At 36.8% G+C, this 14,297-nt stretch overlaps 1 protein-coding gene across 2 annotated transcripts in view; it reads right to left on the bottom strand.

The window, feature by feature from the left end:
- Window positions 1-1,101: 1,101 nt before the first annotated feature.
- The window catches only part of LOC309694007 (uncharacterized protein), a 125,562-nt gene continuing 112,366 nt past the window's right edge, over window positions 1,102-14,297 (bottom strand). For both annotated transcript variants that reach the window (XR_014272769.1, XM_082513700.1), the window contains exon 4: window positions 1,102-1,930. Coding sequence is in view for 1 of the 2 variants with exons in the window: in XM_082513700.1 (XP_082369826.1) it covers window positions 1,802-1,930 (129 nt within the window). In the remaining variant the exon portion in view is untranslated. The remainder of the gene's footprint in view (window positions 1,931-14,297) is intronic.

Below are 14,297 nucleotides of genomic sequence, written 5' to 3' on the forward strand. Positions count from 1 at the left end.
CCGTTTTTAGAATAATCTTTCCGTGGCATTCCTACTTTTATTAGATTGTGTACAAGTGGTGAGCAGGGAGGCGAAGCAAGGAGACAGAGCGGGGATGACAGGGAGCAATTGTCACGTTCATTTCTGTATGACAAGCTGTTGGCTCCTTGGATTATTTCCATCGACTTAACAAGTGAACTCAGCTAACATTCATATTTCAATATCACTTTGTTTACAAAATCTCCGCTTTTCTTTTCTTTCAAATTTTCATCTTGTATACATATAAAGAAATAACAAGACCAGAAGAGCAGAGACAAGATTTGCTTGGTAAATATCATTTCACCTTCTTCTTGTCTAATTCTATTCCTTCTTTTATTTTTCTGCTGGCCGCAGTACATCACCAACACTAACTGGACCGGTTTCTTATTTAGATTTGTCTTTGCCTCTCTGACATTTTTGCACTACCCTGGTTTTATGTCTTTGACTATTGTGTGCTGAGTAGATCTCGACCTGTTGTTGATCTAAAATTATTAGTTTTGTAGTATTCATGTGAGTGGGAATTCTTTGTTTTTTGAATAGAACTGTGGAAAAGTGTTGACCTACGTCCAAAGAACTTGACTTTCTTGAGATTATTGTTTACTCAAGCCTCATCAGAAAAGAAAGATGGCTGTCAAGAAACCATTATAAGGAAGGGAAACAGGGGGGAAAGGTTGATTTATGCCAAATTACACAAGAATTGGACCTAAAATCAGTGGCAGCGGACCTTATTGAAGTCTTCTATTGAGGTCTGATATGAATCCAAATTGAAATTATTGGTTGTCATTGGTATATCCTGGACAGTGATCAGGAGAGAGGCACAACAAGCTCATCCTGACATAGAACAGAACAAAAACCAGCCACCATCCAAAGAAGAGCTTTCAACGTACATCAAGAAACTATTCCTGAAAACTACTTAAAGAAATTTCAAGAAAGCTTGAAAGAGAGTTCAAGTTCTGTATATCCATGTATGTTTGGGTATGTTTGAATACATTTCTGCACCAGGTCCTCATTTTTCCAGCAAAATATAAAGAAATGAAGGATGGCTCAAAACGCATATATTTCATATAGTCAACCAATTTGTATTACCCAAGTGCACCATGGTCTGAAAAACATTCGTGTAGAATGTTTTTCTCCTTGTTTTTACATGAAGGGGGATTACTCTTCCTCAAACATGAGTTCCCTTGTCAAATTTCGCATAGTCTGCGCTATTCTAGGCCAAATCCCTCTCTTCGCAGTTGAATAAATTTATAAAAAGTCTACGCTCTTTAAAAATGTCCCACAGTGCAGCTAAGAAACACTGTGACCCTGTTAACATACACACAGAAGTGTTCTACTGTCTTTCTAACGCGTGCATGCTGTACACTGTTATATTGTTGCATCAGCTGCTGCTGACATCAGGACAAATCTTGGAACAGGCTTCATACTTCTGATTTAATTCTGGTTACTGTCCATCCCATTATGTGTCTGTCATACCACCAGTTCACTACTGCTGACATATAGCTTTACTGACGTCAGCAGTCCTTTCTGGTCACATCTAGGAAAAATATGAAAGATTATTGGAATTAAGAGACTTTGGTGTCTTGGATGCTTCAAATCTCTTGTAAAGATGCTCATGCAAGGACACAGGGAGTGGATTAGATTCCAGCTAAACATTGAGAACTGGAGGAAAATGCAGTAAAGCTGACAGGGAACAAGCTGTAAGTTTGGTGGTGAGCGTGATTCATTGGACTGTTGACCTTCCTTTAAGGGAGATGATGAACAACCTGGTACCAGACCCCAGGCATCAGGCCCTGCTCTCTCTCTCTCTCTCAGCCGTCTGCAGCTTCACCTTCAGCTCACATTTAATCACTCTGGCAGCCATCGGCTGATAAATACCCGCCATATGGCTACCTTCCTCACCTCTTGCTCCATCCTGCAAAACAAACAACAAAATGTCAGTGCTATGGCAATGGTGCCACCTAGACCTTCCATAAGCCCAGTATCTCTTCCAATTTGCACTGCACATACTACCCACTCAAAATAGCCAGCATCGTTGCTGACAACGAATAGAGGAGATGAGAGAAAAATAAGTGCACTGCTGCCCTTGAAATATTATAGGCATTGCACCTTCTTAATTAAATAAGCTTTTTGAAATAAAACTTTTAACAGGCTGCTGCTAGCTTTAAAAAAAAAAAAATCAATTAAAAATTCATGTTTGATAAGAAAGACTTTGTAATCAACTTCTCAAACCCAGTCTAGGGTCAAGCGTCACTGCTTTCTTATCAAGACATGACGAAGAGCGCCCCAGGAGCTCACATTTAATACGGTCCTCTGGTGGCAGATTGAGAAAACATATAGATATAACTATTAAAAGTCATAGACCATTTCTGACTTCTGCTCAGCTCTGGGATGTTGCCTGGATAGGAGTTAGCTTGGGGGTCCTCTACAGAATACCTCAAGACACACTTAAAAGGCTAAACTCAGAAAAAGTTCCAAATGAAAGATGAGCCCGTGTGGTGAAAACCCATGACAAGAGGTTCACAGAAAACCGAGAAATGTTAGTTCTTTAAAGATAAAAGGATCATTTATAACTTTTACTTTTTGATTGTGTTCTTACTATCCAACATTAATTAATTGCTCTCGGTTTCTACATTCTGGTCAACCATTTTTATGCGGAGAGTTATTTTGCTGCTATAATGAGACCACCCTGTGAGCAATTAGGTTTCTTAGGTTTCCTTGGAAACACCCATTAATTATGATGCCTTAATATGAATGAGGACATTATTCTGCAATACTATGTAACATTTTAATGTTGCTATTTAAATGCAAATTTTGACTTAATGACCCCAATTGATTTGCAATGAATAAGTTCAATTTCAATGTTTGTATGCCTTTTATGTGCATTGAAAACACTGAAATTGTTTCAGCGTTGCGTCATGGTTACTCATTTTAGTGCACAAAATAGTATCTCTGTGTATTATGGAGTCATGCAAAGTAGCTGACTGTTATAAATACAGCTACTTCTTTGGTGAATTAATTTTCAAATGAATTCTGTGTAGTTAGTGTCAAAATAATGGTGTTGTTAAATGGTCCCCACATAGTACTATCAATAATTAAATGCAACATGAAGGTAAAATAAAGTAAAACTGTAGAAAAGCTCCACTCTCAAAGAAATTCAAAATCTCTTCCATGCCCAGCGTCATGGTGGGCCCCATCACATGCTGATGAGCACATGCCTCAGCTGTAACCTTGGCCAATCCTCCAGTCCCTGCAGGGCCCGTGCCGGTCAGAATGGGGTGTAATACGACTAATCAGACACTTTAACTTTTATGTAAATCGCCCTGGCTTATGAATCTTTAAAGAGGTGATGTCAAAGACAAAAAGGGGCGGGGTGGGGTTAGGTGAGTGAACAGAACTGTCAGAGATGTGAGCTCTAAATCTTATTACCCAGCGCTGCTTTGAAAAGATGCACTAATGAAGTCATACAATTAGTCTAATTATGATGCTGCTGTCAAACCGGCCAGAGATATACTCTTTCTGCGAAGTGTCTGCTTTAAATTGTCCTCTAATGTGACAGGCTTCTGTCATAGCTGTGTCACTGACATCAGGATGAATCTCAGTGTTAAAATGTTTTTCAAGGCTAAATATCTAGAAATATACATTCGTCCTGTCGTGCTTAATGACCCACTTTGAAGTTAGAGGAAAAGAGTAATTGTTGTGCCTTTAGGTGTGATAAAGCTGCATCCATATATAGACAGCAACAGATTAACAGTGTTGCTCAACTGAGCTAACCGTAATTACTGACCTGCATTCCGTGCTACCCAAGGCTAACACATACACACCCACATGGGCACACACACAGACACACACGTGCACACGCTGTTGTTGCTGCAGCAGAATGATTTCACGATTCAGGTCAACAAGAGGCCTCGGGCACATAAACCCAACTCTTCCTTTCTTTCACAACTTAATTTGTGAGGAATAATGGTTTAGACGTACAAGCAGGCCATAGAGCTTCACCAGTTTAGGCAAAATATATTAGCCTCAAGAACAGCACTCCCTCACTAAATAATTAGTATCAGTGTGACTATTTGTCAAATACGATACGCTATGACATTGGTCTGAAAATACACAAGAAACTTAAACGGTCACATAATACATATGGTCACATTAAGGTTCACTAAATCCAAAGTAAGTATAAATGTGCATTTATGGGATATATTTAATATAGTTGAGTTATATTTAAGCATCACTATGTGACTGGAAACATTACATTACATTCAATGAAACAAATGTTTTATTGAAAATTTATTAGGAAAAAAAAAAGTATTTTCATTTTCATTTCTTTTTTGTCTCATGCATGTAGACTCTGCTGTTAATAAAGAAGATTCATTAATGTAATGATTAATGCAAAACTCATTTATTCAACTAAAAAAAGAAGAAGCTGCAAATATATACAGTTACAATATCTCTATATTAATATAATTATAAAATAGTATATTACTCTGCCTCTTAGGCTCTGTGAAATGATGGCTGTAATAACAGCGGCAGTGAATCTGTATTGAGGCAGGGAGAAAACTGCATCAGTGGGGCTGAACAGAGCAGTGGAGATGTGGCACTGCATTACTCGTTACCAAGGTATTTTGGTTTTAGGGTACAGAAAGTCACATGTTTACAGTCTTTATGTACAGTAAACACTCTGAATCAAAAAAGGTACATTCATATACATCCTGCCAATGCAGAATGTTCATATAGAACATAAATTTGTTTAATTCTAAATATACATGTTTTATGATTTAATGTTAGGTGCATTTTGTGATTATGGTGTAATTTGGCTATGATACACTTTTTCAAATTTTGGAACACAGACTAAGAAACAACACTTTTATTTGACCAAAACTCTAAATCCAGTAGATATGTTGTGTTTAATAATTGTATTTGCTTGAAATTCTTCTGAATTACAGATTAAAAAAATAACTTCACTGAGGTCTTGTAAATCTCAGTTTTAACTTGACAGTTTTCTTCCTTAGTCTTACTCACCTAATCAAAAGATCAAAAGTCTAATGCAAAAACATTTGGAGCTAAATGAGTCTGTGTTGAGAGTGAGACAATATTATGACATTAGATGATATTTGCTAAAAAATCTTGAGAATTAATTGTACAACATCCACAAAAATAAGCACTTATTTATGTTTGTTTCTGTCGTAGTCGAAGCAGAAACGAGCACTAAAGCCAAATTTAATTAAGACAACATTTTCTGTGACTAAGGCATGGCGCCTGTCGTGTCCCATTAAAAAACAACTTTTTCAGTCAAGGAATCCTCTATAAAGTAAATATGACGTGTCTTTTACAAAATGAAATCATAGTAATTAGGAGTTAATGGTTTAGATCTGCAGTTAAGAAAACAACATTATGAAGCAGTAAATGGTCTCCCTGTCCCTGGAGAAAGAGCTGTGTTTTCCATCAGGGGTATTCATAGCCATCAGGGAATTCAAACAATGTTATAGGATTCAGTTTATTCTACAATGTGATGATTAACTGGTCCTTGGATTTTGGAGCCTGTAGGAAAATATCTTCATGCCTTCCTTTCTTTCTTGTGGTTAGATTACTTTGGCTAATTCTTCCCTTATTAAATTTTCTTGGGCTGACTCCTTGGTTTATTTTATAAATACACAAAAACAAAGGGCATAAACTCATCTGTCAAAAATGGCCCCAGAAAGCCGTGTTTACATTTAGAGTGTCCGTCTTCTGTCCCTGCCTGACTTCATCTTGGGTTTTTGTAATTGGGACATGATTGGATTAAGAGAGGAAATGATGGGGACATGTTGCACTGCTGCATGTAATCCACTTTTAGGCCTCCTGCTTCTGGAGTGTCTCTGATCTTTGGAAATTTGTTCTGCATTAAAAGTCCTTGTCTAATGACAACTAGACACAGTAAATTAATTGTTTCCGCCTCTGGCATGAAGGGTGTCGGTGTGTTGTTGCTTTTTTTTAATTTATTTTTTTATCCATGCTTATAATTATTCTGTCAGTTATGTGATATTTTTGTATTTCATTTTCAGTGCTGTCCATTTTTCAATCTATATATATTTAATAAAGTGATATTTAGCGTTATTTTGGCAATTAATTGCTTAGCTATTGATGTTTTTATGTTTTAGTTTGTGTAATCAGCATCTTGGTGATGTGCTGATGCTGCATCATTATAGCAATTAGTATTATTTTTTTTCCCCAACAACCGTTCCTGTTGTTCATAAATTAAACCCCAATTCCTAAGTTACATTACACAGTTTTTGCACTATTTTTTCCTATAAATCTTTATTGTTATTGAGGAAGAGTGAGGTGGAAACAAGAGAGAAGTGGGAAAAATGAGATGAAAGTTTATCCGTTTGTTTCAAAGAGACTGTCTCTCCTTGCTGGAGACATTCTGACTGATCTCGCAGAACAAAGCCGATATGAAAATAACCATGCTTCTGGTGCCACACTTCAGTCTATCTTATTTCTATAAATCAGCAGAACATAGAGGCCGGTGTAAGTCTGCTGCACAATGCAGTTAGTCTATATCAAAACAAAATGTGAGGTCAGATGCTTTGCAGGTCGCTCTTTGATTGTTTTCCTTATTGCATTATTGCACAGCTAGGATACCGCTGACACCGGCTGGTGAAATAGGCCCCTGTCAAAACCCATTCACTCACTGCAAATTAATTCCTATCTCTTTCCTCCTCATTCCTTCTGAATGAAAGGTTGACGCAAAATGAAGCGCTTTCTAGTTCAGACTGCTTTCTTTGTGCAAAGGGAGGTCATTTGTATGAAAATGAATATCCAAGCGGACTGTCTGATTTAACACACTCCCAGGGATGCATATAGCCTGAACAAATGTAGTGACTTCAAGCTAACTTAATTGGACGTAATAAGAAAATGCCCAACAAGGCTTTATGCTCCAGGGGAAATACATAGTTATAGTGGAAGGGTTCCTTACCCCAACTGTGAGGTTGAAAATAAATATCTAAATATATACAGTAAATAATAACTATGCTATGACTGAATGAATGCTAAATAAGAGCTGATTTATGTAGTGCCACGAAAAACAATTTTCTGTACTGCTGCCCATAATATTCAAAGGTAATTTTAAATATTCTCCTCTGTGCCTGCAGCAAACAGGTTAGTTGAGAATGCAAATATACCCTTAATGGAGAAATAACTCATCTTTGGACTTTATTCCAAGTATAAAAAATATAAATCCATTTAGCCACAGTGTGGCATTCACATATTTCATGTAAAATTAAGATTTCTGAGTCAGAGTTTTTGCTGGACTTAATTTTCTTAACCTGCTTCCTCTTGTTCAATTGAAGAGTTACTACATTTCCCAGTAACCCCTCTGGCAGCCCTAGAAATCAGGTTTAAATGTTGAATTTAGATCAGATTTTCAAGTGTAAGTGCAACACTGATGGTATTCACATTCACAGCCCTTTCTCGTGTTTTGTTGTTGATATTGTTGCATTTTGTAATATTACATGATTATTCACTGTCAGTACAAAATAGAAAATCTCTTCTATAAAAAGCAATGCTGCTCATCTTTCAGATATCTGAATAAAGTTCTGTTATTCAAACTCGCTGCCTGGTTCAAAAAAAATACCGGCCTCTATTCTGAACTTGAAACATATAAATTTTTTATCTGCAGCATGAAATGTTTGTTCATAACTTTGCTCATAAGGCAGTAGGGTATATATATCTGGTAGAAACAAGCTGAAAATATGGCGGTAATTAAAAATAATGAGCCGTGGCAGCTTGTCCAGCTATAGGTTAAGATAATGATCCTTAATAACAATATTTCACATCAACACAGTTTACAGGTCACACGATTCTTGTTGACTAGTCCAACAGCCTGAGGCCATTCTGTTTACATGTAAAGTCCTTGTGGAATGACTAATACATTTATTTGCTATTAATCAGCAACAGCACATACACTAAGGAGACACTTAATTGGGTACACCTTGCTAGCACCTTATCTGCTGCACGTCTATGATGTGAATCACCTGTTTCACCACATCCCAGAGGTGCTGTGTTGGATTGTGGACACCTTGTGAGCTCAGAGAACCTGGTGTGTTAACCATCACAGGATGGGTACTCTTGGCACTTCAGATCACTTGAGGAGCCCAAAGAAAATTTTACAGCACCAGCAACAGTCTGCACCACTGATACAAGGTAGGACAGATCCATGTTTTTGTGTGTTGTTTGCAATTTTCCAATCAGTTCATTTCAATTCCATTCATTTATATAGTGACAAATAGAAGCAATAGTAGCTTGAAGGTGTTTTATATTGTAAGGTAAAGACCCTGTCATAATACAGAGAAAAGCCCAACAATCAGATGACCCCATATGAGCAAGCACTTGTGGGAAGTGGCACAGTGGGAAGCAAAATCTCCCTTTTAATAGGAAGAAACCTCCAGCGGAATCAGGCTCAGCGAGGGAGTCATCTGCTGCAACTGCATGAGGGGACGAAGACAGAACAACAAAGTGAGCCAGCGATTAATAATAGCTAATGATTAAATGCAAAATCGTGTATAAACACATGGAGAATGAAAAGAGGCGAGTGAAGAAGAAACGTGTATCATGGGAAGGCACCAGCAGCTCCAGCAGTCTAGACCTATTGCAACATAACATGTCCAGAAACCTGAAGGTCTTGCCTCACATTCTACTTTTAAAACCCCAGGAATCACAAGTAAGCCTAAAGTCTGAGAACAAAGGGCTCTTTTTGGGTGATTCGGTACTATGAGGTGTTTAAGATAAGATTGGCCCCATCAATCAGGGGGCTAATGTGAAGTATACAATGTGAAACACTTACATCACACGTCAAACCTGTAGAAGCATCTGATGTAACATTTTCTCCTTTAACTTGGCAGAGTTATTGTTGTCACTTGTGTGCTAGACTCAAAAGTGACAACATCTTGTGTCTTGTATTCGGTTGTTAATGTTAATGTTGCATTGTAGTAAAAAAACATCAAGGTGGAAAAGTTGCTGACAGGTTGTGTGAGGAAACAAACACTCTAATTATGCACTTTCTTTTTTTTCTGGTAGCCACTTTGTCTTTGTTTTTCCGGTTCAGGTGCCATTATGTTCTTACGTTTGCCCAAGTTAAAGAATTAGGAGCAGTGCAAGGGATGTCTTTATTGTAATGCAATGAAAAGGCCACTTTAAATTTTTTTTTATATCTTTATATATTTACAGCAGATGGTGTTCTTTTGATTAAGTAGACCTAAAGCATACCATCAGTAATTAGTATTTAGCTAGATGTTTCTTTGTACCTCTGGTCACGTGATGATTGGGTAATTCAGTTTGAATTATCCATTTAGCCCCACCGAGACTGTTCTGACCTCATAAGAGTTATTTGATAAATCTTAGCACAGTTTTTCTTCTACTTGTATTGAGCACTGGTGCTCAGGGGTATTGTGTTTTTTTATTTTCTTTTAGTTCCATGCCTGTCCTGGTTTTTGTCCCATGAGTCTGGCACACAATGAAAATTTTATTTTCTTACACTTTTCTATTGTTTGATAAAGCAGTGCCTCTAAGCAGCAAATATGCACTTGAGTTTGTTTTAGTTCAGATTAATTACATATTACACTCTTCTGCTATTGGTTTTTTTTTTTGTTGTTGTTGTTTTTTTGTTAAGTTTCTGCTACACGGAACAGAAACAAAAAGGCCTTCTTCTCCTTGCTTCACTACTTTAGTAATGGTCAAACTTTGCCTGGCATCAATACTAATGGATTATTGAGGTAGTCACGGTTGGCTTAATTGATTAATTAATCAATAAGCAATTTAAAATGCTGTCTGAAATGTTAAAATGGATGTTTCAGACATAAGCCAGGTGTTACTTTTAACAAAAAAACAGTATGCAGTTGCATGAGAAATTTCCAGATTCAACACTGTCAGAAGGTTAGTGTAGACTGATGTCTTGGTCAAGACATTGTTCTAATATTACTTTCTTTCTGCTGTGCACAAAACACATACATCTTTTTGTCCAGCAGTGAGAGATTTTCCATCAAACTGGGAGGAGTTCAAACCACGAGAAGTGAAAACATCTTATTGTCTTCCTTTTCTTTATTTGTGTTTCCATTAATTTGACTAAGAAACGATCATATTTCATTTGTGGATTTCTGAACTTTTTGCTCATATTTTGATCTCAATTATTGGTACAGATGAGAGGTGCACATCTCATGTCAGTCTTATCAAACAGAAATGTATATTCATGTTATTTAAAAAAAAAAAAAAAAAAAAAAGTTGTTTGCAGACTGCTCATGCCTGAAGTGCTGAATTTAATTGGGACTGAATTAGGACTATAATGATGAACTACAATAATCATCTTTTATGCTCAACACGTTGCTTGTTATGATTCTGCATCAGTAGAGCAGCCTGTATTGAGTGATGACTTCTTCTTACTAATTAGATGTGGAATGCTGATGATGTGCGCTGGTAAAGTTACGGAATATATAATACAAAATTTGATCTTCTCATATAAAAAATCATAAACTGTACCCAGATGCTGATTTAAAAAAAACAAACAGACATTAACAAATAAAATTAATGTGATAAATCAGTTACGGACAGTAGTGCAGTGACTGACAGTCAGAGCATTGCTGTTGTCCTCTGGGATATGTTTCACTGGCAAACACCTGATGTGTGTGAGGGAGACTTATACCCACTCTGAACACTGATTAGTTGGCTCTCAGCTTATGCTATATGAATTATGCTCTTTGCATCAGTGGATCTTTCTGGAGAGTAATGACTTTGCCAGCTCAGCAGTAATATAGTTCAAAGGTCAAAAGTTTACTTATGTTTGCTTAGAATCTTCCCATAAAGTTATTCATACCTCTAAGTATGAACACGTAGATCATACCAAAGTGTAAAAGATGTCACACTGAGAGAATCTATATGATAGTAATACTAAGTTAAAAAAAATACAACCTCATTCCAAAAAAAGTTGGATTTGCAGTGATTTGCAAATTCCATAAACTCAAATATGGGTTTATGGGATTAACTGAACAGAAATATTTTAAATGTTTACATTGTGAAAATGTATCATTTAAAAAAAAAAGGTTAAATTTGATAGAAGCAACATGTTTTAAATAAAACAAAACTGGGACAGTGCCATATTAACCACTATGTAGCATCCTCTCATGGAACTGAGGAGACCAGTAGATGGATTTTGAGGGAGGAATGTGTTCCCATTCTTTTCTGATCTAGCTGCTCAACATTCCCAGGTCTTTTTCATATTTTCAGCGATATGCTAAATGTTTTCAGCTGGAAAAAGGTCTGGACTGTTCAGTCTGCTCAGCACCTGGACTCTTCTACTACAATGCAATGCTGTTGCAAGGAATGCAGTATGTGGTTTAGCATTGTCTTGATGAAATATACCAGGCTTTCCCTGAAAAATATTTCAAATTATGTTGCTTTAAAGCCTGTAAATACCTTTCCGCACTGATGGCGTCTTTTTAGATATGAAAAGTTCCACAGGCATTATTGCACCCTCAGAACAGAACAGTTTTCCACTTTGCCCAAAGACCATGATGTTGATTGTCATTTGCGCACAGAGATTTCTCCAGATTCTTTGAGTGTTTTAATGATATTATGTTCTGTAGATGTTGAGATATTATTAAGTCTTCCTAATTTTATATTGAAAAACATTATTCTGAAAGTGCTGCACAATTTGCAGACACAGTTTTTTGTAGATTTGTGAAACTCTGAAGTTATCTTTTTATACCCGTTCATGTTACTGACCTGTGGCCACTTAACTTTAGATTTTTCTTTATTAAATGCTCCTCTGGATTTTTTTTCACTTCCAAATTCAGAATATTCAGAATTCAAAATATGAGCTAATATTTTTCATGAAATAGTGAAATGTCTCAGTTTTAACAGTTCCAACTTTTTTGTAATTGGGGTTGTATTATATGCAACATTCATTTAGGTTTCTGCTCATTGTAAGCATGTCTGTTTGAGGTCCTAACTCACTTACTTAATGTTTTTAGCAAGCTATAGGTAATTCATTATCATTTAATATATATGCCCCGTTATATCTAATATAACAGGACGTAATGCAACATCTCGGTAAAACCCTGAAATACTGGCTTTTCTGACAGGTCACAATGAAGAAACATAAACCTGTCAGTGTGAGTGAATACTTTGTTTCTCCTGACATCTATGTCTATCTTTGTTATAGCCTTGGGAATAGGTTCTATGTACAATGGGTAACATAGTTGAGATTACAGCTATCCTCAGCAGATAGTGGAAGATAAAGAAAACACAGTTTGCCTTAGGAAAAAAAACCCAGAGAAGGTGATACTAACGTGTTCTACACAGCCAGTTTTAAAGAGCTGTAGCTGCTGAGCAATATTTCTGTATAAAGAGAAAATTGCTCTCAAACAATAGGCCCCTTGAGTAGAAAAAAAAATATATAGAGCATGCATTTAACAGTAGCTCTTTTTAATCCTGCAGAGCTCTCAATTTTAGCTTCCTTCTCTCCTCTTCTTTGTATGGCAGCAAAAAAAGGGAGAAAAAAGAATTTTTTACAGTTGCCACATCCAGGAATTTTAATACTTTTATGACTTTTCTTTAACAGATGGAACGTCTTATTTTTAAAAAATGGAAGAATTAATGTTCTTCATTTTTCTGTCACTATGGAGAGGACATGGTATTCAATGGAAAAGTTTTGATATGACACGAATCAAATTATGCGCAGACGTGTCGAGCAATCTGCTTGCATTCTTAGAATATTCACAACAAAGCAAAGCATACATATGTATTTTAATAAGCAATGCACATGGATTACTGTTTTCTATTTTTATCTTCTAATGCGGACAGAATAATGTTATTGTTGTGCCTGTATTAAAGACAGTGCGCTTGGAAGAACTACATTAAGAGCTGGCAAAATCCAATAGATGGAAGCTGTTGCAAAACCTTATCAGATCTGAGTTGTTGAAAAGCCCCTCGCTCACATGTGCACATATAGATACTCTGCCTTCACCGACACAATTGAGAGAAGCAATCCACTTAACATGGAAATTGTCCTTTCATCTTTTAGGAGGGAATCACTCTGAGGAAGAAAAGAGGCAACTAATCAACAATAAAGGAGATAGTTCGGCTGCAGCATTGACTTTGGGAAATATTTTCCCTCTGTACGCTGTGAACCCAAGCCATGTAATTTCCTGCATGTGATATTAGCTTCAAATGAGATATTAAGATCAGATTGAATTTGGTTAAATATCTATATTCATCAGTCCCTTTATTATTTATGTTCTCTGTGAAACTGTAAGTCTCGCCATAATTCCCTGTAACAATGAGTCTTTGTGGTACAGATTGCCAAAAAAAGATTTCATTTCTGCTCTGTTACGTGACGAATGCAGTGTGCGTTTCACCGCCGCTTAGGGCCACTGGGTTGGAGCTAAGCTATTCCCCCCACGTGTGATAACTTACAAGCTCTGTGTGGTGGAATGGTGTGTGAAATATGGACACCTCCCCTGCCACGTTTCGACTCAGCAGCTAGTCAATTGACCTCAAAGGCCACTTAAGATTTGAGTGTGTAATATTTTATCTGATCGAATTTGCATTAAAACACCATTTTTTCTGCCCACCTCTTCATTTATTTGAGTTAAACCAACAGAACAAGACTCATGACTTTGTCTCTTGCTCCAGCTGGACCAAATCTTGAGTAATAACTCTGATTTAAACCTTTTTGTCCTAATTCAAGCCATTGAATTTCTGCCTCTACCCAGACAGTTTGGTCCAGCATAGAAAATCAGGCAGAAAAAATACTGATAGAGACACTTGAGGTTGATCTTTATGAATTTCTATTAAGATGTGCAAATGGTTTTGGATTTTAGAGCTCTTCTTTGGGCCAGAGATTTGTGAACATTCACTGTAAACTGAATAAGATGTTGAAGACTGTATATTTACTGGGAGGGTTTTATTCTTGCCTATTTGAGAACCACTTCCATTCCACATGAAGTAAAATGAAACGAAACACGCATTAAATGATATGCAGAGTTTAGACTCTTGCCCGGGACATCCGAGAGCCCATTGGCTGAACAAAATCCAATTAGGTTTGGAGAAAACGACATTATTGTCTCATTATTGTTAATTGACCTCTCAGAGACCTGTTACTGGAACACTGGAGAGGATCCCTGTATACAGACAAAAACATTAAATGGGCACGTTAAGAAGACTGTGAGAAAGTGAATGGAAAGCACATTACAATACGCATATGTTGATCCTAAGGAGGATCCTTGCTCTTTCTAAGTTTGAATTGCGAC

The sequence above is a fragment of the Aulonocara stuartgranti genome, assembly GCF_965226115.1.
Source record: "Aulonocara stuartgranti genome assembly, chromosome: 18".
Classification (NCBI taxonomy): domain Eukaryota; kingdom Metazoa; phylum Chordata; class Actinopteri; order Cichliformes; family Cichlidae; genus Aulonocara; species Aulonocara stuartgranti.